Raw genomic sequence first — 26,877 nt, 5'->3', positions numbered from 1 at the left:
CTGAAGCATGTCCTCTTTCCCTCCCCTCACCAGCCTGTACTGTTCTAGGCTTAGACCGTTCTTTAACTGTAAAGAAATAACTATTCTTCCTTCATTGTCTTGTGGCGGGACATGCCGTTGCCACTGAGGTTTATATTAACCGGGCTGCTATGAGTTTTGGTGGTTCGTTATGGGATGTATTTCTGACCTTAATACCCAGGGAAATTGTCTGCCCGGGAAATATGGTACTTGGGAGCAGAGCCAATTGTCTGCCCGGGAAATATGGTACTTGGGAGCAGTCCATAGCTGAATAACAATGGACTGCTGAATAACATAGCTGAATAATAAGCCATACTCACCTGAAGCAGAGGAAAAGGCAGGCATCAGTGCCACGGTGAACATGCAAAGCTGCTGTGTACCCAAGTCGGACCATAGGTCTATCTCAAGGATCCCCAGCGTGGCGCCCTCTGACTGTTCCCTCTAAGCTGAGTTAGTGTGAGCTAGCTCGCAGTTTTTTTAGCCTCTGGCTCACACATTTTTGTCTGAGCTCAGGAAGGAGGGCTCCATAGCGCACTTAATTTATGCAGCAGCCAAATCGCTCACTCACAACTTTAATGCCAGTAGCTCACGAAGTAGGATTTTTGCTGACAAGACTCCACAGCTTAGAGGGAGCATTGCCTCTCTGACAGCTTGCCTTTGCCCACCAAGTGTTTTTAGACATTTGCCCCACAGGGCTTCTGATTGGAGATCTGACTGGCAGTGCAGATTTTTTTTTTTTAAAGAAAAAAATTGCTTTGGCAGCAGCCGCCAGCCCAAGGAGCGTCACTTCATGACTGAAGTACGCTGTATGTATGCAAGAATGCATTTTTTAAACAATACGTTGATTCTAAAAGGTATCCTGTTAAACAGAGCTTCTTCATGGAATGCTGGAAGAGTTACTGTTAGAGTTATGCAGGTCTTCTCTGCTTGACATTTTGTGACTGGCTCTACCTCCTATGGAGGCAGAGATCATTTTGGGAGGGATCGCGGGGGATCGCAGTTCCCCCGGGTGAGGTACGGGGGGGCACATGACGAAGCCCCGCCCCCTGCTTCCGGCCGCCCCGCTTCCGGCCCTCATTCAGCCAGGAGGAGGCAGGAGAAGAGGGAGGGTAAGTTGCTTCCTCCCTGCCTCTCCCCACCCCTGCCTGCCTGGGGCCAGGGAGGGCCTTCGCGGGGCTTCCTTGCACTCCCGCCGGCCTTGCAGGTCCACCGCCGGGCCCCTCATGGGGCTCGGCAGTGGAGCTGCAAGGCCGCCGGCGGCCGGGACCGTTGGGGGCGGGGTGTGTGGCCTTATGACACACTTCCGGTGATGTCAGGGGGTGCGGCATATGCTAATGAGTTATGCTAATGAGTTCTCCTAGCTCTTTTTCTACGAAATGAACCCTGTGTGGAGGTAGTGGTTGCACCCACTACCCTGTGTCAGAATTCCCACATGCTCAAAAAAGGTTGGGGACCACTGATCGGCCTTGTTCAGTATTATTTGCAATGACTAGCAGCTGCTGTCCAAGGTCCTAGGCAAAGAACTCTTCCAGCCCACCTTAACTTAAAGAGGCAGGGGTTGAACCTCAGACCAATGCTTCCTTTAAGCTGTGGAGTCTTGTGAGCAAAAATCCTACTTTGTGAGCTGCTGGCATTCAAGTTGTGAGCGAGCGATTTGGCTACTGCATAAATTAGTTTGCTCTGGAGCCTTCCTTCCTGTGCTAAGACAAAAATGTGTGAGCCGGAGGCTAAAAAACTGTGAGCTAGCTCACACTAACTCAGCTTAGAGCGAACATTGCCTCAGACCATGAGCATTCAAAGTGTGTGCACTAACTCCTCCCATGCCCAGTGGGCGAAGGAGAACCACTTGCTTTGGGGGACCAAGCTAAAGAATGCAAGATACATAGCTGAATAGCAAGCCATACTCATGAGAACATAAGAGAAGCCAAATGTTGGATCAGGCCAATGGCCCATCCAGTCCAACACTCTGTCACACAGTGGCCAAAAATGCCACCAGGAGGTCCATCAGTGGGGCTAGGACACTACAAGCCCTCCCACTGTTGCCCCCCACCAAGCACCAAGAATACAGAGCATCACTTGACCCAGAGTTCCTATCTATACCTTGTGGCTAATAGCCACTGATGGACCTCTGCTCTGTATGTTTATCCAATTCCCTCTTGAAACTGTCCATGCTTGTAGCCACCACCACCTCCTGTGGCAGTGAATTCCATGTGTTAATCACTCTTTGGGTAAAGAAGTAGTTCTTCTTACTTGGCCTTGTGTCTTCAGGGAGCTGAATTAAGGACATACCATAAGGAGTAGGTGGCTCATGTTGGGGGTGGAATGGTGGAGCAAGAGAGGAATGGTGTCTCAGACCAAGAAGAACAGAAAGGCATTTGGACGAAGGCGCTGAGTCTTAATTATTTTATTGAATCAAAGTAGTACTTCCGTTGAGCTGCTTCTTGGGATCATCTGACAGTTCATAATATCGAACTTTGTATAAAAACAATAAAACCAGGGCATACGTACAGATCCCCTTGTTAATCATTGTCACATATATGGGACCAGTGCTGTTTGCCTTGTTTCCGAGAGATGGGGAAATAATTGGCCATGTTACCTTGTTCCAGAACCCTGAATGTTTTTGTGTAAATATTAAGAGGAAAGAAATGCAGGCCCCAGCCATGTAAAAGTGAGAGGATCTTGCTGTAGTTTCTGCCGCTTAGAACCATGTTGCCTAAAGCTGGCACTGCCCATTTAAAAATGTTGCTTTGTTGGATTTCAGGCAATCCTTTATCACAAGATATTCTCAGCCTGTACCAGGACCCAGATGGGACACGGAAACTATTGAACTACATGCTTGACAATCTAGCAGGTAATGGCTTTGGGGATTCGCTTGGTACTGGAGAAAGGCCCCATTATTCTGCCAGGTGGGATGGAAAAAGTTGGGTGACGTAACCTGTTGCTTCTTTCCAAGACCCCTTATACGGAACACCTTTAATGGCAACGGTCTGTAGTGTTCTGAGGTGACATGTGTTATGCTGCCTCCTTGCCTTCCTTAGCATTTTCTACTTACTTTTGCTGCCACCAAAGAAGGCTCTTGCCTTAGCGTTCTCAAGTGGACCCCAGAACAGGCTGGCTTTGTTCTATCCAGTAGAATGACCGAATGCTCAATGCAAGAGGGTGGCTCTGAGGTAAAAGGGGATCCTTTACTCTAAATGCAACAGCTGTTCTCTCAAACATAAATAGAATTTATTTGGAAGCATAACAGCATAACAGTTTCAGTGTAGTTCATTAGTGTAATGGTTTCAAGTAGGTACATAACCGTAATGGTTTCAGATGGGTACAGTTTGCCTCCTTTCTCTGAAGTTCCTTAAATAGACCTAGCCACAGAGGCTTATTTTCTCACTTGCCACGTAGGGTCATAACTTCCACAAAGAGCACAGATTTCTCTCACGCTCCACAGCACCTCACTCAGTCTCTTCATCCACTCAACTCTCTTCTCGTCTCTTACGCACAGAACTTCTCCCTCTACGATACAGCTACTATCCATTCATTAACACATTTCAATAACCCATCCAGCCCCCCTCTTTCTTACTCTAAAGGTCTGCAATTTAAACTACAGGAAAGTACATCTAAAACACCACATCAAAACGCCGAAATAAAACACACGCCCAATATTTCCGTCTCTGGGAGGCTGTTGAAGACAGTTTTATTCAGGACTGCATCTGGTTAAGTCTAGAAGCAGTCTTGAATAGTGATTTTAAATTCTGGTTTTATGTTTTTAATATATTTTATTCTGTGGTGCGTTTCCCCCCCTGTGTTTGTAAAGCTGCCTTGAGAGCTGCGTAAGGAAGAAAAGTGCTAATAAATGTTTTAAATAAATGGTGGTGGAAACTGCCAACTTTAAGGAGACCCCATATGGTTTTCAAGCTTGGCAAGAGATGTCCGGAGATGGTTTGCCATTGCCTGCCTCTGCGTAGCGACCCTGGACTTCCTTGGTGGTCCTGCATCCAAATGCTGATCAGGACTGACCACGCAGTCAGGAGAGAAATTAAAATTTTCTTCCTTTTCGGGATCTACAAGGTTGAGACTTCTGCTGAGTGCTCTGTGCAATGACTGTATAATAGATGTGGCACCTTTCTGTTATACTGTCTTTTTAAATGTTTAAAAATGTTTAAAGTTGAAATTAAATCCTTTTTTCTTTTTTTTTATGGTGTATGGCCTATAGGCTCTTAAACCTAATAAACTGAAACTGGAACTGACCTTGCTTAGATTCCGAGATCAATGAGATCAGGCTAACCTGGGCCGTCCAGGCCAGGGCATTATAGAAACATAAAATATATAGTAAAACATGCTAATATGTAGCAGATACATAGTAAACCAGGGTGGTGTTTGTATTACAAGGACCCTCGGAAGGGATGCCGTTTCTCTATGCGCTCTGTGTTTGCTGATGTGGAAGAAAGTAAAGGCGTGCACTTGGGTACCCTTGGGAGAAGGAGCTAGATATTCCCTTGATGAATCTCAGCCATTAAGAGCTGAGCCCTCTGTCTGTATAGTGTCATCAGTGTTCCCTCTAAGCTGAGTTAGCGTGAGCTAGCTCAGTTTTTTAGCCTCCGGCTCACACATTGTTGCCTTAGCTCAGGAAGGAGGGCTCCAGAGCAAACTGATTTATGCAGCGGCCAAATCACTTGCTCACAACTTTAATGCCAGTAGCTCACCAAGTAGAATTTTTGCTCACAAGGCTTCCACAGCTTAGAGGGAGCATCGAGTGTCATCCTGGAATTCGATTCTTGGTCACGGTGTAGTTTGACTGAATGCCATAATTTGGATTGCCGGTACGTAAAGGAACTTATCCTCACGCATATGCGTTCTCTCTGTTTCTCACACATTTACATGTACATGTAAATGTCTGTTGCAGTGACCAAGAATCAAGTAGAGGGAGCCAACTCATGCATACACAGTATTAATTTCATATCAATGGAGAGCCATTCCATATCGTGGTATGCCAGGTTTCCCATGCATAGAACAGCTTGCTGGATGCAAGTGTGCAGCTCATCACAAGCAGTACTAGGTCCAGCCATTGCTGCTGTTATGGCAGTGAGCAAACCCCTTCCCTTCGGTGAGACCCGTGCAGTGGCTCCAGGCTGCTGCCAGGAAAATACAAATTTCCTCCCATGAAGCACATTCCAGTCACATGGAATGCTGTGGGCCAGTGTTGCATCTCTTTGCAGCTGTTGAGGCTGATGAGAGAGCATTTCACCTGATGGCATGGAGCTTGATCTCTTCAGGTCTCCGAAAGTAAGCAAGGTTAGCTGTGGTTAGTATTTGGATGGGAAGACCACCAAGGAATGCCAGGGTTGTGACGCAGAGCCAGGCAATGGCAAATCGCCTCTTGAAGGGGTCACCGTAAATCAGTTAAAACTTGACGGCACCTTCCACCACCAAAATACAGCTGTTTTCTAAGACCGTGTGCGAACCTAAGAAGAGCCCTGCTGTGTCAGACCCATGATCCATCTAATCCGGCATCTTGTTTCACACAGCGGCCAGCAACCAGTTCCTCTGGAGGTCAACAACAGGGCATAGAGGTGGAAATGCGAAAAAATACAAAAATTTTGGAAAACCATTAAGCAGTTGATAAAAGAAATTACAGGGAGAGATTTAGCGCTGTTACCTGAAAATTTTTTTACTGAATGTTACACCCGATGGGCTTAAATTCAATGAGAAATGTATCACTGTATATGTAATCACAATGTCCAGAATAGCTGTTGCTAAGAATTGGAAGTCTGATAAGTTACCGAGTAGGGATGATTTGACCAACATTCTTTATGAAGTAATCGAGATGGATAAGCTTAATATGGCGTTGGCCAGTCTGGTGTAGTGGTTAAGTGTGCCGACTCTAATCTGGAAGAACCGGGTTTGATTCCCCACTCCTCCATTTGCACCTGCTGATGTGACCTTGGGTCAGTCACAAGCTCTGGCACAGCTGTCCTTGAAAAAGAGCAGTTTGTGTCAGAGCTCTCTCAGCCCCACCCACCTCACAGGGTGTCTGTTGTGGGGAGGGGAAGGGAAAGGAGTTTGTAAGCCACTCTGAGACTCCTTTGGGTAGTGAAGGACGGGGTATGAATCCAATCTCTTCTTCTTTTACCTCACAGGGTGTCTGTGGTGGGGAGGGGAAGGGAAAGGAATTTGTAAGCTGCTCTGAGACTCCTTTGGGTAGTGAAGGACGGGGTATGAATCCAATCTCTTCTTCTTTTACCTCACAGGGTGTCTGTGGTGGGGAGGGGAAGGGAAAGGAGTTTGTAAGCCGCTCTGAGACATCTTTGGGTAGTGAAGGGCGGCGTATAAATCCAATCTCTTCTCTTCTTCTTCTTCTAAATCAGAGGAACAATTTAATTTGAAATGGCAAAAAGTTGTAAAATGGTACGAAGAAAAAAGATGACTTAACCCCCATAAACGTATGAAACTGCAATATGATTATATGTAAAAGTTGGAAAACGCAAAATAAAAATTTTTTTAAAAAAAACAAAAAAACAGGGCATAGAGGCCAAGGCCTTCCCTTGATGTTGCCTCCTGGCTCTGGGGGTTCAGAGGTTTACTGTGTGAGTCTCCAAAAGAGAAGAGCATAATTGTTCCCAAACCGTAGTAAAAACAAATTGAATTCTCACTAAAACTAAGAAATGATCTCAAAGGAGAAGTTATTTGGCAGATGCACCAGTTCTGCCACGGGGAGGGCAGTGTAGCCTGCAATATGCATCCATTATTTGTAAAAAGTAATGTCTGTCTGAGCTTCCAGAATCTTCTGTGGCAACTAAATATTTAAAGTCTAAAGAGTACTCTGGTCCAGTGTTATCTGAAGTCCCTGCTTTTCCGTCCAGTTGTTCTTTCCCCAGTTCTATCGCATGATACGGAATCCAACCATCGCGTGGTTCAGTTCGGAGATGCTTGTGTGGCTTCTCCCTGTCGCTCATGCTTGCTGTCTTCTAATGTTTCAGTTCATCCAGAGCAGCTGCCTCCAAGGCCATGGATTACATTAAAAGAACGAGACCAAATTCTGCCCTCAGGTAAAACACGCAGCCTTCTTTCCATTAATGCCGTACATGGAGTTTGAGACATCATGCCACTTCTGTGCCTCCAGAAAGGCTCTCCTTGGCTTTGACTTTTAATTGGAAGTTGCTTTCTTAGCCTGACCTGACTCACAAGAGTGGCTCTGAGGATAAAAACAAGGAAGGAAGAACCACATATGTTTTGCGAAGGTGGATTAAAAAATGTAAATGTGCAAAAAGAAAATGAGGCTGGAAATGGGAGATTTTTTTTTTAGAAGTCGGAACTCTTTGTTTTTCAAGTCACAGTCGGTCTTTCTGATGTGCAGCGACTTTTATCAGCCCACAAAAACACAGCACCGCTGTGACTTACTTTATTTGTGTCAGTGTAGCTGAGCAGCTGCGTGGGACAGAAATAGGAATCGCTCTTTCCTTCTGCGTGTATTTGCCCCTTGCTGGATGCTGCGTGAGCCGTGTCGGAGTTGGGTGTTTTGTGTAGTTCTTCTTGCTTATTAGTCTGGAGGAACCTCCTCCAATGTAAATGTCTCTTTGCTGGAGGAAGGCTCTTTAGGCCGCAGAAAGTCTGCAAACCTTGCTCAGTGCTTTTGTAGGAACTGCGCCATTCTGAGATACCTTGGCTGCGGTCACACACACAAAATAATCCACTTTCAATGCACTTTCAATGCACTTTCCAACTGGATTTTTACTGTGTGATCTGGCAAAATCCAGATGGAAAGTGCATTGAAAGTGGATTATTTTGTGTGTGTGACCGCAGCCCTTAAGAACCTTCTAAGCCGGAAGATAGTTTCAGGAGGGGGTAGCCGTATTAGTCTGCAGTAGAAGAGCTGGAGAGGAGTCCAGTAGCACCTTAGTAGCACCTGCCAACCTAGCAGTTCGAAAGCAAGAAATTGCAAGTAGATAAATAGGTACCACTTCGGTGGGAAGGTAACAGCGTTCCGTGCGCCTTGGTGTTTAGTCATACCGGCCACATGACCACGGAGACGTCTTCGGACAGCGCTGGCTCTTCGGCTTTGAAACGGAGATGAGCACCGCAACCCTAGAGTCGGACTCCACTGGCTTTCGAGCAAGGGAACCTTTACCTTTACTAGCACCTTAGAGACCAACAAGATTTTCGGGGGATAAACCAGGGGTGGCCAAACTGTGTCTCGGGAACCACATGCGGCTCTTTCACATATATTGTGCAGCTCCCGGTAGGGCAGTTGGGGAAGCAACAATCGATCTTCCCTTCCCCGGCCAGTGTTCCCCTCCCTGGGTAGGCTTGAGGTGGGGAGGGGAGCAGAAAAAGAAACCAGCTTTTAACTTTACATGCGTTCTCAAAGCCCTCCCCCCTACAAATACCATTGAATAAATAAATACCATTATCAATATCTGTTTTTAACCCCTTTTGTTTTTTAGCAGTCTCATTTAATGTTAATAACAAGCAAATAGGCATATTTTAAAAATAAAAATGTGTGTGATATTTGTTCATGTCTTGCGGCTCTCGAACATCTGACGTTTATTCTGTGTGGCTCTTACGTTAAGCAAGTTTGGCCACCCCTGGTATAAACTTTCAAGAGTGACAGCTCCCTTCATCAGATACATTTCTGACTAAGGGAACTATGGCTCTCGAAAGCTTATTTATTTAGTTTATTCAATTTATATTCCACCCTCCCCGCAAGCGGGCTCAGGGCGGATCACGGTAGGAATCTAAAACACACAAATCGAATTTAGAGAATAATTAAAACAATGTAAAGTAGCATAGATTTAAAAAGAGAAAACACAGAACAGGTTGCACTATTTCATTATATACATTATTTCAAGCTAGTGCCATTGGGTCTGTAAGTTCTTATGGGTCTGGGCCGCGTTGAGACGATCGGCTTCAATTTCAGCAGGGGAGGCCAAGTTTTTTTTATTTTTATAAAACAAAATAAAGTCTCGTTGGTCTGTAAGATGTTACTGGACTCGAATCTAGCTCTTCTTAGACGGTTAGGTGAGATGGTCATTCTTTTTCTTAACAAAAGGTGGTATTGCTTGAAAATAAATTGCTTGCCAGAAAAGCAGTCAGGGTTTGGTGATTCATGTCCTCATCTGAAGACTGCACAGGACAAGCAGTGTTGGTTCCATTTAAATTAATTTATGTACTTATATATTCTGCCTGCCTTCCATCATGGAACCATAAGTTGAAGGTCTCCTATCTCTAACCACAGTTGTCATCTCCTCTGCCCCTCCCTTCCGTGCCTTAACAACTCTGGGTGGGTTCTCCATCATGAATGTTTCCCCCAACACTGTTGTTCTCCTGGTGGTGTGAGGAAAGAGAGCAGGAAGCTCCCTTGAGATCTGCAGTTGGGCCCTGAAAGGCTTGGGTTTTTTTGATAACAAAGTGAGCAACAAAAAGCCAGGGCTATTTTTGGGCAGGAACGCACAGGAACAGAGTTCCGGCCGGCTTCAGAGTTGGCCACGCCCACTACAGCCAAAACCTCAGCGTGCGTGGCTACAGAGGGAAGGCCTGGAGAGTGACCCCCCCCCGGCAACTTCGAGGCGGGCGGGCTGGGGGGTGGCCCTGGAAGGATTGAGGAGGCATTTAAATGCCTCCCCGTGCCTTCCCTGGCCTGTCCAAGGGCCAGCTAGCCTGGGCGCCCTGCAGCTGTGGGGCACTCAGGCAAGCCAAGGGAAGACAGTTTAAGCTGCCTTCCCTTCCCTTCAAGGGAAGGCATGGGGGTGTGGCCTAATATGCTAACAAGCTGTGCTGTCGGGGTGTGGCCCAATATGCTAATGGGTTTCTGCTGTTGGGTGTGGCCTATTATGCAAATGAGTTCCTGCTGGGCTTTTTCTACAAAGCCATACTTTCAGGTATCTTAACCGGAAGGTTGATGACGTGGTATGAATCAGTGTCTGTACCAGTGGTTGTTTTTCAAGGCAATATCTGTTCAAAAATATCTCCTTTTTGCAGTTATTCTATTCCCTAGATCTGAGGTGTCAAACATGTGGCCTGTGGGCCGGATCAGTCCCCTGGAGGGCTTCTATCAGGCCCGCAGCAGAACTAGCCATCTCCTGCTTCCAGTTCTGCTTCTGCTGCTGCATCATGGCTTGCTTCGCCAGTCTCTCTTAATCACTCAGCCATTTCATGTTTTAACCTGGGTCCTAGACTCAGAACTCTGAGCATGAGATTTCTGTGGTGAATGTCAATAAATCAAAAGTAGGTTTGCAGCTTACAGAGCTAATGTTTTAGGCATGTTTTTATTTTAAGTTAAAAAAAAATCTTTGTGTTTCTGTCCGTTATAAAGTTTATATCTCCACTACCTGGCATTACCTTTTATGACACACCTGGCCTGGCCCAATGAGGTCTCATTCATGTCAGATCCAGCCCTCATAACAAATGAGTTTGACATCCCTGCACTAGATCCCAGAGAGACTTACTTGTAATTGGTGGGGAGGGATACTCAATACTGTGGTGTTAAGGTCTGGGTTTTTTAATTTGTTTGTATTTAACTTTATCACCCACCTTTCTTGTTGAGAGTCAAGGCAGATTATAAAGCAGTGTAATAAAGATTGTTATGATACATACGATAAAGTAAAGCGATGAAATTAGATTATACGATTACGGAACAGTGAAGTATAAGGCATTATAATACATCCAAAGAACAATGGAGGGGGCTATCTGCAGTTTTTCTCAGACAAATAAAGCTACATCCCTGTTGCTTTTACAAAGCAGTTAACCAGCTAATGAAACAGAGGTTAATTATCAGCCTCTTCTGCAAACAAGTGGCTGTCTTGGACATGCAGAAGAAATATGGTAACTGAAGTGAATTTGAGTTACTGGATTTTCTGGAGGATTTTTTTTTTTTAAATAGCAGTGCAATTTGTTAATTGTTTTTTTATAGTTTACACCGAGAGAGCTCCTTAGTGCAGCATTTTGAAAGAGGTGGGCAGGGATGCTACTGTTGAAAAGCGTACAGTCTCTTTGCCTTCACCAGTCACTAGATGCTTGCTGTCTTTTTCCTTCCAGCTTCGTTTACCGTCATGTGTTACAACGTGTTGTGTGATAAATATGCCACCCGACAGCTCTATGGCTACTGCCCGTCCTGGGCGTTAAACTGGGAGTACAGGAAAAAGGGAATCATGGAAGAAATTGTTAACTGGGATGCAGATATCATTAGCCTTCAGGTAATGGCATCAAAATGTCGCGCTCTCGTTTCCCTTGAGGAACACTGGGAATAATCCTTCCTGTCTATCTCTTGCAGCCTTATCTCTACCCCTTCCTCCAAGGAGCTGAGGGTGGTCTTTTCCTCTGCCATTTTGCCCTCACAGCAACCCTGTGAGGTAGGTTAGGCTGAAAAAGAGAGAGAGACTTGCCTGAAATCACCTAGTGAGGCTCCTAGTTATACAGTGTCTTCAGATCCTAGGCTGATATGCTACCTAGTGAGCCACATGGGCACCCTTCTGTTTTCAAGCATGGCATGATGTGAAATTAGTAGAAGATGTACTTGAGCTCCTATGGTATGAATACCACACTTGCAAAAAAGAGTTGTGCTCTCAAAGTCTTTATTCCAAGTCAGTGTCTTTGAATGAATGATGTTTATTTGCGGTCAAACACCATTTATCAAAATAATACATGTTCGTTAAATACAAGCAAATTAGCCTTCAGCTCTAAAAATAAACATATCACCTTAAAATCATAAAAAAGTTAAAAGGAGAAAAGTTTAACAGTCCATTATATCAAAATAATTATAAGATGTTCAAAACTAAACTACTTATGAGTCATACAAAAGGCAAATGAGGATTCTGCTTGATCTGCTTCTTATTGTGAAATTTTACCAGTTGCCAGCAGTTGCTATTTGTCTGGAGATCTGCTGATTTGCCTCTATCAGAAGTCTCTCTAGATCAGCACTATCTGCATCAAGTGCTGGTCTATCCAGGAGGGGGGCAATAAGCTTATCCCTATAAACCTGATGAAAAGGACAGCGAAAAGACATGTGGAACATTGATTCCACTTCTCCCACAGAGCACGGCCAGCACCTGTCTTCATAAGTCTTTATTAGTACAGTCATAGACCAGGACAAATCTCAGCAGAATTCCTAACCACCACAACGGGTAAGAGGAATAATTAAAATTAACTCCCACGCATAAATTATCTTATAATTCCAGGGAAGTACAAATCAAATAAAATTAGATCAGTAAAATTATTAAAATTCTATAATATGTATATGTAAAAACTTAAGCTATCAGTGTGTGGCAGATTCTACAAGCTGCCACACAAAACTTCACAGTATGTGCTGACGCCAGTGGTTTTTCATCTATAAGTAGCATTCAAGCATAGACCGGATCTGATTGACCAGGATATCTACCAAGCAGGGAAGGATGTACTTGAGCTCCTATGGTATCAATGTGGCACTTGCAAGAAAGAGTTGATCTCTCATCCCGGAAGCAGGTTTAAAACGTTTTGGCGAGGGCTTTATATTGGCCCCTTTATTAAATTGTTCTGTGACACGGGAGCCCGTGAGAAACACGAGAAGGCCTAGGCCATGCGGGAGAAGCCTGCGCCATGCCTCCTCCCAGAAATGGGGAGAGGCAAAAGACGGTCTCGCCTTCTCAGTACGGTTCCCTCCAACGCCATGTTGTGTTTATTTCTAGGAAGTAGAAACTGAGCAATACTTCACCCTCTTTCTGCCAGCATTAAAAGAGCGTGGATACGATGGATTTTTCTCTCCAAAGTCACGTGCCAAAATCATGTCCGAGCAGGAGCGGAAGCATGTGGACGGTTGTGCAGTATTCTTCAAAACAGAAAAGTAAGGGGGTGCTGCTGAATTGCCCAGATTTGAAGCATGAAACCTCATAAATCGGCATCTGTTTTTGCATTGATGTGAAGAGGGTGTGAAATGGGTATGTTTGGATGGACGGACAGACAGACATGGTAGATAGATACACACATGCACACACATTATGGTTGGCAGCTCCAAGTTGGGAAATACCTGCGGATTTTGGTGGTGGAGCCTGAGAAGGGTGGAGTTTGGGAAGGGACTTCAGTGGGGTGTAATGCCATAGAGTCCACCTAGAGAGCCAGTTTGGTGTAGTGGTTAAGTGCGCAGACTCTAATTTGGGAGAATTGGGTTTGATTCCCCGCTTTTCCACATGCAGCTGCTGGGTGACCTTGGGCAAGCCATAGTTTTGGAAAGAGCTCTCTCAGCCCCACCTACTGTCAGACTCGGACCTATATTGATGATGTTACTCGGCTGTGTACCCCGGATCCCCCGCCCTCCTGGCACCCAGGATATTAACGCTCGCCTCTGCTTTTGTAACTCTGCCCGCTTTGCACATCTGGCTTTGCTCCCTGCCCTTATCGGTCCTCTCTGACTTTCCTGGGGGGGGGGGAAGAGTGTGAGAATGAGCGTGTGGAGGTGTGAGGAGGCACAGCTCGTAATTCTCCCGAAGCAGCCCCAGACTGTTCCCAGGTACAACTGGCGTTGTGTCCTTGGGAGAGATAAGACTTTAGACTAAGCTAGCAGGGTCGCATATTCTTTCATGACCTATAGTAACGCATGTGGGTGAGTGTGACGTATGCTTGGGAGGTGGGCCCCCTTCCCCAATTAGCGATCCCTTGCTTATGCTCATTAGTCCTAACAAAGGCGTTGACCTTAACAGAAGTCCAAATCTTACTAATAAACCTTGCTCAAGGAATATTGAGTAAAGAGTGGTTTCTCTGGGGGCTGACACCTACCTCACAGGGTGTCTGTTGCGGGGAGGGGAAGGGAAAGGAGTCTGTCAGCCACTCTGAGACTCTGAGTGAAGGGCGGGGTATAAATCCAATCTCCTCCTCTTCCACAGTGGCCATTTTCTTCAGGGGAACTGATATCTGTCACCTGGAGATCAGTTGTAATCCCAAGAGATCTCTAGTTACCTCATGGGTGTTGGCAGCCCAAGTACACATACATGCACACACATGTGTGGGTATGTATACAATATGAAAAAAACTCCCAGCACTCACAGAAAAAGCTGTATTTTTATATTATTGGCATTATATTGCTAGTCACTTTTGTCTTCCCTTTCTGTAAACATAAGTGATTTTAAACTTTTGTCTGCACTGACAGTTGGGAATGGGAGAACTCACCAAAGGTGAGACATAGCCTTGAAGGAATTGCGGATGATACATGTAGCTTGAATGTCTTGTTTGTCCTGAAATAGCTTTATGTTATTACATGGAAGGCTTACATTGCTGGATTCAGTATTCTCGCACATCTGTTTCCCCCCTGTGCTTATTTGGTTACTCGTATCCACCATGCAACCTAATTGACAGAACATGCTACTGGTCCTTCTTGGTACAGGGCCAAACCCCCAACTGACTCTTTTCCATGTCTCAAAACTTGCTCTGCCTGGATGCAATTCTTGTTTACCACAGGTAACCACAGGCACTTAACTGTGTATTTGAACTCTTTATTTATTTGATGACATGTATTTGCTTGATGACCAAAGACTGGTAAAACACAATCGCAAACAAAAAGAAATAATAAGCATTTAGTAATCCTTTTTTAAAAACCCACCAGCACAGCTAGTGGCAGGATAAAATTAGCAAGCAGTCAAAACTGTCATCAGTAAACACGGGTCTCTCTCAGTGAGAAGTACAGTCAGTCTCCATGGGAGTAACATTTCTCCAGTCGTGGAACGGAACACTAGAGGAAATCCAGCAGTTACCAGCCCATAAAACTTTTCAGAAAGTTTGCAAGACATGGCTTCTTGGAGAACTCTGAAAAAGCAAAGTGACATATTTGGCAGGGTCATGTTTGGAGAGAGAGGTTTATAAAAGCAGAGAGTTAGAATTCGGGAAGGATTATTGGTGTGTTATATTGGAGCAATTTAACATGTACCGCCTGAGCTGCTCTGAGCTTTGGAAAAGCAGGATAACACAAATAAATAAGCAATCGAAAGATCAGCAGAAAGCCTGTGAGGAATGGCCACTGTGGTGCTCATAGCGAGGGAACTCTTGCGTTAAGACTTAACAATAGCACCTCTTTCTTTGCAGGGATGCCAAAATGGGAGTTTATTTATTAAATTTGTATCCTGCCCTCCCCGCCATGGCGGGCTCAGGGCGGCTCACAAGATAGATAGATAGATAGATAGATAGATAGATAGATAGATAGATAGATAGATATAGTAAAACACTGGAGTATGTTAAAACCCAATTAAATTAGAATCACAATCGCAGCATATAAAAATCGCAAATTCTCAGAACATAGATGTTAATAAAAGGTGGCGGCATTCTCTCAATATTTGGAACGGTCACCTACCACCACAGTCCGGGCTCCTGCCAGGCTGTTATTCGTCGAGTTAGTACTGATGTTGATGTCGAAAGCCTGGTAGAAGTGCTCCGTTTTACAGGCCCTGCGGAACTGTAAAAGGTCCGCAGGGCCCTGATGTCATCCGGCAGCTTGTTCCACCAGTAAGGGGCCGCCACAGAAAAGGCCCTGGCCCTCGTTGCGGCCAACCTGGCTTCTTTAGGGCCCGGGAGAACCAGGCAGTTTTGGGATGTTGATGAGTTGATGATAGCTCAACTGTTCTGGGGTGTGGTCATGCTCTTCCTCTTTTCCACACAACTCACATGGTAACTTTCTGTGCAGGAAAGTGTGTCAGTAGGCTCGGGACAGTTTGTTAAAGGGAAAGGGGACGTTAATGGGAGGATGCCTTGAATGGCCGTTGACTCTGGTTTCTGTGTTTCAGGTTCACGGTGGTGCAGAAGCACACGGTTGAGTTCAACCAAGTGGCAATGGCGAACTCGGAAGGCTCAGAAGCTATGTTGAACAGAGTAATGACGAAGGACAACATCGGAGTCGCTGTAGTGTTAGAGGTGCACAAAGAACTGTTTGGAGTCGGTAGGTGTTGTTCAAGATCTAAATGGATAGAAAATGCTTGGTGTTCAGGAAGCACATGAACACGTAAAGCGTCTTTTGCTGAGTCACACTCTTGGTCCATCAAAGTCAGTATTGTCTAAGACTGGCAGCGGCTCCCCAGGGTCTCAGTCATTCACATCACCTACTGCCTGGCCCTTTTTTAACCTGGAGATGACTGGCAGCGGCTCCCCAGGGTCTCAGTCATTCACATCACCTACTGCCTGGCCCTTTTTTACCCGGAGATGCCGGGGATTGAACCTGGGACTTTTTGCATGCCATATCTCATTATGGTATCTCATTATGGGCACTGGCGTCGTTACAAATGTAGGGGTGTATGGTTCCAGAGCTCATGAAGGTGCTGGTCCATTCAGACCATGCCGCCAGGCCATGACAGCCAGCATGGCCTATCCAGGAAGGGTTGATTTGTGTTTGTCTTTCGGATGGCTTCCGCGTCTGGCGGGGAGCCGAGTGAACGTGGGGGTTTCAACAGCTGCCACCTTGCCTTTCAGGTATGAAGCCGCTTCATACAGTGGACAACCAGCTGCTTATTATAGCAAATGCCCATATGCATTGGGACCCTGAATATTCAGATGTGAAACTTGTCCAGACCATGATGTTTGTCTCTGAATTGAAAAGTATCCTTGAGAAAGCCTCCGGCAGGCCTGGAAGCCCAACAGCAGATTTGAACTCCATCCCTCTGGTGCTGTGTGCGGATCTGAACTCACTGCCTGATTCAGGTATTTAGAAATGGCTGCTTTGCCTTTAAATTTGATGTGCTGGTTTTATTAGTTAGAAATAAATACGCTTGGATGTGGTCTCCACCAAGGTTTGAGATAGTGGGAAATGTTCTTTTCTTACGTGGTCTGTACCGCAATGGAAAGCTCAAGATAGTGCATGACTTTTTAAAATGTTTAATAATTTTGGTGATGCAAATTTGATTGGATAGCCTTGACTAGCTTGATCTAGTCAGGGCTTGGAAGCTAAGCAAGGTCAACCCTGGTTAGCACTGAGATGGAAGGCCACTAAGGAAGACCAGGGTTGCTTTGTGGAGGCAGGCAACGGCGAACCACGTCTGAACATCTCCTGCCCTGAAAACTCCATATGGGGTTCAGCCACCTGCTGGTTCCAATTTGACGGCATTTAATTATTATATTAAATTTGTCAGGAGAGAGGTTAGAAGCGATAAGAGTGCATTATAACCCGTGGTAGCTGTTTCCATAGAGGAGGGAGCAGCTGTTAATGAATGTGTGACAACTCTGTTCCTCCTGCTTACTTTGGAAGTCTGAAAGGAGAATTTCTTGCTGGGTGATTAGAATTCCTTGTAGACAGTAAAATGGGCTCCTTTGGCACAGGTTTTGGGCAGAATTGAATGATAACACTGTTCTGAACAGGACTCCAGAAGTGCAGAGAGGATCACAGACTTGTAGTGCTGGTCTTGAGAATAAGATTATATTGCCGGAGGTCTGTGAAGGAATTAACTATGCCTTGACCTGAGTAGCCCAGGCTACTGCCCAGTCTTATCAAATCTTGGAAGCTAAGCATGGTCAGCCCTGGCTAGTGTTTGGATGGGAGTCCTCTAAGGAATGCCAGGGCCATAATGCGGAGGCAGGCAATGGCAAATCACTTCTGAACATCTCTTGCCTTAAAAACCTCACTAGTGGTTGCCATAAGTCAGATGTAACGATGGGGGGAAAAAAGAGGAATTAACAAAGCGCTTGGAGAAATTAAGATGAATTATTTTAGCAGTTTTGGTCTGCTGAGGTAAACTTTACTGTCAGGACTAGTCACTGAAGAAGTGTCTTGGGTCAAAATCACTTCCAAATACTTCAGTGGCCACATGTAAAAAGCCACTATCAGGGGTCATTTCGTAGAAAAAGAGCTGCAGGAGCTCATTAGCATACGGTATGCTAATGAGCTACTATGCTATTAGCATAATGGCTAATTAGTATAAGCAACACCCCCTGACATCACCGGAAGTGGTGTCAGAAGGGGAAGCAAAAGGGGGGGAGGCATCTTCAAAAGCCTCCCCTTCCCTAGCCAGGGGTGGGGGGAGCAAAGAGAGAAGGGGTTTAAACTTTAGAATTGGGCCGCAGAAGGAGGAAAGAGAGAGAGAGAGTAGAGAGAAGGAACAAAGGAAGGAAAGAAGAGAGGAAGGAAGGAAGAGAAAGAAAAGGAGGGAAAGAAAAGGAAAGGGGAAGGGAAGGCGGGAAAGAAAGAGGGCAAAGAGATGGGGAGAGGCTCTCCCATCCCCCCCACTCCCCCAATCAAGCCTCCGCCACCCCCCGGGATCCCTCACCCGGGAGGTGGCGGGGGGCCTCTTCTGGCCTTCCCCCGGGGCCGCAGCGCTCCAGCGCGGGCCCCGGGAACACAGCTACAGCCTCCTCTGTCCTCCCTGGGGCCGCAGCGCTCCAGCGTGAGCCCCGGAAACACGACGACGGGCCTCCCCGGGGTTGCAGCGCTCTGGTGCGGGCCCCAGGAGGCAGCAACGGGCCTCCTCAGGACTCCCCAGGGCCGCAGCGCTCCTTGAATTGGCAAGGCCAAGTCAGTTTCGAGTGTGTGGGGAGGCAGTAAAGAAAATGGTCATAACAGACCCCCCAGTCATGAGACAGCGGAAGTAGAGTAAGGCAGTCATGCCGTGTCCATTTATAGGGACCACCAAGTCGCTTTCCTGCAGGCCAGAGAACGGGACTGAAACTGCATGTTGGATGGGAATACATCTGTCACCAGTGACACAAATGCAGGGAGGATAGATTCAGTTTGCAGCTCCTTGCATCACCATCTGTCCACTGAAAAAGGCTGAGATGAAGTTTTCAACCTGTTTCTTTGTCCCCCCCCCCCATACATGCATGCCTGTGGGGGAGGGGCCAGTGCACTTTTTCAGTGGATGGATGGTGATGCAAGGAGCTGCAAACTGAATATCTGTGTTTATTTGTTCTTCAGTGTGAAGCTATTGCTTAACGGCTGGGGGATTTCCATTTAAATTAACTCATCTTAAAAAGAAAGACAATCTAGGTGGAAAATTTAGGAAAAGGCCAGGGTTTCACAAACAGAATAAAAAGGAGATACTGAGTATGCTTTTAAAAAAATATATTGGTGATTGTTTAAAAAGCAGGGAGGGATTGTACGTAATTGGCATTTTGATATGCACTTTCTTGTCCTTTGATGTTAAAGACATTCTTAGTGAATGACTGCTGAGGATGCATTCAGGTGAGCAGCCGTGTTGGTCTGAAGCAGCAGAGCAAAGTTTGAGACCCGCAAAGTTTAGTTCTGGGTATCAGCTCTCGTGTGCAGGCACACTTCTTACCATGCAGTAAAGGAGTGTAGTGGTTAAGTGCGCAAACTGTAATCTGGGAAAACCGGGTTTGATTCCCCACTCCTCCACTTGCAGCTGCTGGATGACCTTGGGCAAGCCGTAGTTCTGTCAGAGCTGTTCTTGAAAAAGAGCAGTTTCTGTCAAGAGCTCTCTCAGCCCCGCCTACCTCACAGGGTGTCTGTTGTGGGGAGGGGAAGGGAAAGGAGTCTGTAAGCCACTCTGAGACACCTTTGGGTAGTGAAGGGCGGGGTATAAATCCAATCTCCTCCTCCTCCTCCTCCTCCTCCTCCTTTTTGTTTTTAAAAGGGACACACTAAAAATAGTTTCAGGTAGGTAGCCATCAATGCTCCCTCTAAGCCAGGGGTGGCCAAACTTGCTTAACGTAAGAGCCACATAAAATAAACGTCAGATGTTTGAGAGCTGCAAGACATGAACAGATATTACACATACTGGGAAATATACAAATTTGCTTTTTATTAACATTAAATGAGACGGCCAAAAATAACAACAAAAGCAGTAAAAGCAGATATTGATGATATTTGTTTGTCCAACGATATTTGTTTGCTAATGATATTTAGCTTCCCCAGCCGCCCTGCCGGGAGCTGCACAATATGTGTGAAAGAGCCGCACACGGCTCCCGGGCCACAGTTTGGCCACCCCTGCTCTAAGCTGTGGAGTCTTGTGGGCAAGAATTCAACTTTGTGAGCTACTGGCATTAAAAGTTGTGAGCGAGCCATTTGGCTACTGCATAAATCAGTTCGTTTTGGAGCCGTCCTTCCTGAGCCAAGACAAAAATGGGTTCGCCAGAGGCTAAAAAACTGTGAGCTAGCTCACACTAGCTCAGCTTAGAGGGAACACTAGTAGCCCTGTCGATCTGCAGCAGAAGAGCATGATTTGAGACCAGGAGCACTTTAAAGACCAAGATTTCCAGGGTGTAAGTTTTTGAGAGTAAAAGCTCCCTTCATCAGGTTACAAGGGAGTTTTGACTCTCAAAAACTCACACTCTGGAAATCTTGCTGCTCTTCGGGGTGCTATTGGACTCTAATCTTGCCATTTTAAAATAGTACGGCTGTTTCTTTGAGAGAAACCAATCTTCATCTGCCCATTTGAAGGGGGATTCCCCCCCTCAGTCATTCTGAATGGCTTTCCTGTATCTAAGGATAAAGCGCAGCCTGTGATAGAAAATGATTGATGTATAGGTGGAGAACACAGTTCACCAAGCAAATTCAGACGAATTATGGCCACGACAGTGTAGTAAGAGAATAGTGTGAGGCTGTTTTGAAATACGTTTCGCGTGTGTTGGGTTGCAGCCTTACAGCTTAGTCCTAAGCATGCCCAGAAGTTTTGATGACCTACGTGGAAAAGGCGTTGTCTCACGTGCCTGAGGCTGTGGTTTTGCCCGAACGAGTGCCTGGACTCTGGCTCTGTGCCCTAAACAGAGCGAGAAAGCGTGGTGGTGGTGGTGAGGGAGAAGTGGCATAGGGCAAGCACGTGCCCCCTGCAGCGCCAGTATCGTATGCCAAGGAGTTGCTTGTCCAGGGGAATTTCTGCATGTAACTAGGAGAGTGATAAATTACATGGTGTATCCGGCCATTAAGCAAATAATCACAGGGGGGTGCAAGCTCAGCCAACAGGACTTAAATACCTTCAGTGATGGGCCCAGTGGCAATAACTATTAGGCAAATGATTACGTAACTAGTGTTAAAGAAAATTTCCATTTTTATTGAGTTCAAGCAAGCAATAACCCAAACAACCAAACAAGCAAACATAAAAGGTTCCGTCTGGATATACATCACTCATTACTAATGTGAGTCTATCCAATTATATTAGCATTAAACTATAATCAAATTGTCGTTATTAATTGCTGTGTCGGATTTGTTCCTGTGTGGACCTAAGTTTTGAGAAAACGTTTACCTTCCTCTTCACCTAAATGTGCACACAATTCAGACTGGCTTGCACTAAGCAAATGGAGCTGCCTTATAGTCAGACCACTGGTCTGTCCAGCTCTCAGTATTTCCTGCTTTTGAACAGTTCTGCAGGGTCCCAAGCCAAGGTCTTTCCCAGTCCCTGTCCCCTGAGATTCTTTACCCGGAAATGCCGGGGATTAAACAGAGGACCATCTTCTGCATATGCTGTACACTGACCATCTTCTTGTTCTTAAAAAAACAACAGGCGTTGTGGAATACCTAAGCAACGGAATAGTAGCTGACAACCACAAAGACTTCAAGGAGTTGCGATACAACGAATGTCTCATGAACTTCAGCGGTAACGGGAAGAACGGGGCTCCGGAAGGGAGGATCACGCACGGTTTCCAGCTCAAGAGCGCCTATGAAAACAACTTGATGCCTTATACAAATTACACCTTTGATTTCAAAGTAAGTATCAGTTTGGTGGAGGCAGTCCCAGTCCGCCAGTTTAGCTGAGATAAAATTCTAGACTCGATAGACCTCTAATAAACAATGCAGTAGGATTACAGAACTGGGAAAAAGAGCAAAAAAAAAAAAAAAACCCCTCTCTAAGGCATAAACAAACCATAAAAACGTCCCCTTTTGTGAGTTTCTGCAAGTGTAGATGGGACCACTGGACCCTCTGCTTCCTGCTGTATTTCTACAAGAGGTACAAATGCAGTGTTTCTCTTTAAAAGTGGACAAAATAGATGGATTATGCTCTTCAGATACTTGAAGGGCTGTGACATGGAAAAGGGCAATGACGTTTTCTGCTCCCCCAGAGGGCAAGACGAGATCTAATGTACAAGTTACAGGAGGGTAGATTTTGGCTAAACTTTAGGAGAAACTTCATAAGAGCAGTTTGACAACCAATTACTGTGGAAGGGTGCAGCTTTCCCTCTCGGGGGGGGGGGGGTCTTCAGACAGATTTTTCAGGTCCTGTTCTTAAGGCCTATTGCCTGTGAAAGATTCTCCGGAGGGTAGAATAGATGAGGTGGTTTATTGGGTGGAGCTGGTGTCAGTTACACCTTTAGCCCTCAGAAGAGGTGGGGAAAAATGGTACGCTCCAATTGAACATATAGAAACCAGTGATTGATCACATGTCTCTCTAACACATGGAATGCATATACAACTTTGTACAGTGTATTGTAAGAGAGATCCCACTGTGTAATTTTTGCAGTGTTTAATGTGTCATGTGAATTCTTATGGTTTGCTTCATTTCAGTCTGTTAGATTTCTGGTTAGTTCCAGACATCTACAATCCTAATCTTATTAGTTTACTGAATGTCCCGCTTTTTATTGACTCGGTGTGTTGTAATCCACCTTGAGTCCTTGTGAGAAAGGTGGGCTGTGACGTCCTCCTTACTGGGGAGACTGTTTTTCCTTTAAAACACACTCTGTTCACATAAATTTAGTAGATTACTGCTGCCACCAGGAATTAAAAATTCCAGATCTCTCTATTACGGTTGAATGACCCTGCGTCTGGGCACTTCAGAGGACTATGTGGTCCTGAGGAAGGACTGTTCTGACTGCTGGGATAAGTTTAAACAAATAATGATTTATTTATAAAAGAACAAAATAGGTTTCTGGGTATTTTTGAGCTGTTGTTGAAGAAATGAATTTATAAATATAACTGATAAAGCTTGGCGTCACACACTGTCTCTCAAAACACCAAAGCTCAACTCTGACAGCCTTAGCCACACAGGCTAAACTCTGACAACCTTAGCCACACAGGCTAAACTCTGACAGCCTTAGCCACACAGGATAGACTGCGGCTGCTTCTTCTGCCATACAGGATAAACTCAAAAACCCTCCACACTCGTCTCTCCAAAAACACAGAATCCCCTCAGAGACACCCCTCTTCCCACACTCTCAGTCATCAGCCCATCACATAACACTCATCTCCCTCTATCACTCTCCTTACATTACTACAGTCAAACTAAACATTTAAAGAAACACACACACTAAAACATGAAATCATGACATGGACTATAAATGTAAATAAATAAATAAATGCACAAATCCCTTTTTGGGCCAAGAGCCAAAGAAAAACACAGTTGACGTCAGTTTAGATGCTGCCACCACATGTTGGGAAAGCTCTAGATTCAGATGTCCCACAATGGGTTAGACTAGATGGCTTGTAAGTCCCCTTCAAATTCCAGGACTGTCTATCTCTATGGTTCTTAGGGGGCTGACTTGCTACTTTGCTTTTATGAGGTCAGGGCCCTGCGGGATTTATTACAATCCCGCAAGGCCTGCATGACGGAGCTCTTCCCCGGGCTTTCGGTTGAGGCAGCGGGCGTCCCCCTTCCTCCTTGGGTCGGCCCCATTTACAGCTTGGGTCGGCCCCTATTTTTATGGCCTGCATCTGAGATCCTAAACTGTACAGATTTCTGAGAAATTTATTCCCAGCGCTAACAGCCACTGAGGCAATTGGCTTTTTATAAGAGTTGTATGTTTTACATCAGTGGTGGCGAACCTATGGCACGGGTGCCAGAGGTGGCACTCAGAGCCCTCTCTGTGGGCACGCGTGCCATCGCCCCAGCCAGGCCTAGACCGTATTAAAGTGTGGAATTCTCTGCCAAATGATTTTAAGTAAATGAAAGCATTTGGGATTGCTTTCCTTACTTTGTTTGGATCATCTTAAGTTAATGTATGAGTTATTTTTTCTAAAGTAACACCTCAGTATTCAGGTTAAATTGCCGTGTTGGCACTTTGCGATAAATAAGTGGGTTTTGGGTCGCAGTTTGGGCACTCGGTCTCTAAAAGGTTCGCCATCACTGTTTTATATGTTTTAACATGGTTTTAATGGTGCCGTATTGATATCGTTGTACTATATTTATATTGTTTGAACCTGCCCTGAGCCCGTTATGGGGAGGGCGGGATACAAATCCAAAATAATAATAATAATAATAATAATAATAATAATAATAATAATAATAATAATAATAATACAACCCAATCCCTGTCTTTCCTTTCTCTAGGGTGTGATTGACTACATTTTTTATTCCAATAATCACATGAACGTGCTCGGCGTCCTGGGCCCTCTGGATACGCAGTGGCTGGTGGACAACAACATCAGCGGGTGCCCCCACCCCCACATCCCTTCCGACCACTTCTCACTGTTGACACAGCTTGAGCTCCACCCTCCCTTCCTGCCTCCGGTCAACGGCATCCACTTGCCTACCAGGAGGTAGTGGAGCCCTGCCCCCCCTTTGGAGGGCCGGGACCTGTTTGTCTGTTTTATGGACCTGTACAGTTGTAAATCAAAGTATGTAGGAGTGAAGTATGGCAAATATTTTAAAAAAGCTGCTGCTTCGAGCTCCTTTTCATTATGTGTTTTGATGATACGACTTTTGCACATTTTTGGGGGTGCATATTGGTACCATTTGGCACTAGGGCTGGAACCAAAGTTGTTGTTTGTTCCCTTTCCGGGTTTTTTGTTTTTAAGAGATTCCCTCTGTCTATATATATATATCTATATCTATATATTTTAAACTGGCAGGCTTTATTTGTTTCCTTGGGAAAGCTGCCTTTATAAATGGACAAATCAGCCGGGAAGATTTGCAGATACATATACATCCACAGCTAATGCTTTTTTTCCCCTTCCCCCCTGGACAAGTTATCCCTTTCTCTCCCAAGCTGCCCTTTTTGTTTTTGATCTTCTTCTTTTTTTTTAAAGATGCATCCAGAGATAGTTTAGATACAATTGATGTATGGGTCTTTCCGGGAAAGGTTTATAATAGGAAATGCTGTCATCGGAGCACTTAATAATGTATGAAGACCATAGAGCGTGCTGTCTCCCCACCACCAAAATGTTAGATTAATTTAGGAAGCCAAAGGTGGACATTAGACCTAGACGTTACTTTGCCGTAGGAGAGGGGGAAATGTGCCGCTCCCTACAGAGAATTTGCCTGTGGCTCTCATCTAGGGCCAATCTATCAGTCTCTGCTGCTCTATGGAAGCGCCATCCTGTACGGCCCCCGTCAAAATAAATTGGCACTTGTACAAAGCAGGAGAGCTTCTGCACCCATGAGCCTGCGATATCGTGAACTGTGTATGTTGCCGATTCACTTTGTTCATAGTAGAGGTTGCTGTAGCTGATGGGGGGGGGGTGTCCTTTGTCTGGCCCGGTCCCCCCACCTCACCCCAAAAACAGCACGGTAGCAATATCACTTATTAAAACTTTTGGAAAATGTTTGCATTATTTTTATTTTAAGGAATTGGACTGGTTTTTGAGAGGCCTAGCAGGAAAAGAAATTGAATCTGATGGGAACCCCCCCCCCTCCCCAAAGGAAAGAAGCTGCATAGCAGGATAGGAGAGAAAAGTTTTTAAATTGTAAACAACGGGGAGGGGGGAGTGCTGGAATACCATACTTAAAATCAGCGGCCAGAATCAGAATCCTCACATGTTGGGAGTCCACAATCTGCAGGTCCCCTCTTTTACTTTTAAATCACAGTGCCTCCCCTTTCCTCCCCCTCCCCCCCACCTTTTGCAATTGTTCAGCCCGGAGGGGAGGAGACAGACGCCGGAAGCCACTTGGCTTCTGGCCCCCTCCATGCCTGAGAACTGGCTTTTTTCTGTGTGCATCACCCCCGCCCCACCATGTGCAAGTGAGTAAGCGGTAGCCATAACTATTCCTCAGATTTCTTTTTCCGGACCCTAGTCCCTAGTCGCCAAATAAACCATCTCATGCTTTTAAAGATCTTTTTTTAACGTTTTTGTTTTCTGTTTTCTATTGAGGTTGGTTTTTGATTATTATTTTTTTAAGCTGCTGGTTCATTCCCAACTATTAATTTTCTCTTTAAGTTGGAGGTCTTTATTTTCCGTGCTGCAGGTGGCCATTTCAAAAGCATTGTGCCTCGTGAGAGAGAGAGGGGGAGAGCAGAAAATCATAATGCCATCTTTTTTTTGGTGGGGGGTGGGGAAGGCTGTGACTGCAGATCAGCAACCTCCGTTCGTTTCAGTGGGACTGGGGGGGGGAGTGTCCCTGACCGCCCACTCAGAGGGACGGGGCTGCTGAGCTTGGAGGCCTTTGGTGGGGCAAACCCCTTGCTTTGCACTCGAAACAGCAAAAGAAAAGGCACAGTAACCCAAGGTTGTGTCTGTTAAGTTTTTCCTGTATTCTGCTTCTTTGCTGCTATATTGAGAGACCTTGAGCTTATATTTTAAACTTTTCATGCACTTTACTGTTTCTAGTCTCAAAAAAGGTGATATTTTTAATAAACGAGAGAATTTTTTTCCATTATGTGAATGAAATTTTTTTAAAGATGCCTATATTTGTCTCATTTCATAACCCTTTAAAAAAAAGGAAAAAGCGAAACGGTTTGAATTACTTTTAAAATAACTTCGGCACCAATCGTCTTGTTGTGTAAAAATGTGTTCCGTAAAGCCATTCTTTTTCTTCCCCGGCTTGCTAGCTATATGTAAAACGATCAAGGGAATTTAATCAGGCGATAGTAAGAAAGACTCCCTCTTTATTGGGTGTGGGGGGGTGGGGGATACACTGCAACAGTTTCTTCAGCGGAGGTTGCAATTCCCTTTCAAAAGTGCCTGTAGCTGGAGAAGGGTTTGTCTTCCTCTGCTGGAACTGGTTGCGTTTGTGTGGAAATCCATGATGGGACTACAATATACAAAGACCACAAGGCTGCCGCTTAATTCCGGCAGCCCCGTGTCAAGTTTCCCTGTCCATTCCTGCATCG

At 45.4% G+C, this 26,877-nt stretch overlaps 1 protein-coding gene across 1 annotated transcript in view; it reads left to right on the top strand.

Annotated features, from left to right (window-relative positions):
• The window catches only part of CNOT6L (CCR4-NOT transcription complex subunit 6-like), a 74,170-nt gene extending 47,502 nt beyond the window's left edge, over nucleotides 1-26,668 (top strand). The window contains exons 5-12 of the mRNA XM_015421256.1: nucleotides 2,780-2,869; nucleotides 6,990-7,058; nucleotides 11,044-11,201; nucleotides 12,669-12,823; nucleotides 15,747-15,898; nucleotides 16,426-16,653; nucleotides 21,402-21,604; nucleotides 24,159-26,668. Of these exons, the coding sequence (XP_015276742.1) occupies nucleotides 2,780-2,869; nucleotides 6,990-7,058; nucleotides 11,044-11,201; nucleotides 12,669-12,823; nucleotides 15,747-15,898; nucleotides 16,426-16,653; nucleotides 21,402-21,604; nucleotides 24,159-24,371 (1,268 nt within the window). The 3' untranslated portion in view covers nucleotides 24,372-26,668. The remainder of the gene's footprint in view (nucleotides 1-2,779; nucleotides 2,870-6,989; nucleotides 7,059-11,043; nucleotides 11,202-12,668; nucleotides 12,824-15,746; nucleotides 15,899-16,425; nucleotides 16,654-21,401; nucleotides 21,605-24,158) is intronic.
• The last annotated feature ends 209 nt before the right edge of the window (nucleotides 26,669-26,877 follow it).

Source organism: Gekko japonicus, unplaced genomic scaffold, assembly GCF_001447785.1.
Source record: "Gekko japonicus isolate JY-2015 unplaced genomic scaffold, Gekko_japonicus_V1.1 scaffold644, whole genome shotgun sequence".
Classification (NCBI taxonomy): domain Eukaryota; kingdom Metazoa; phylum Chordata; class Lepidosauria; order Squamata; family Gekkonidae; genus Gekko; species Gekko japonicus.
The sequence above is the reverse complement of the archived record's forward strand: the minus strand, read 5'-3'. Positions and strand labels throughout refer to the sequence as shown.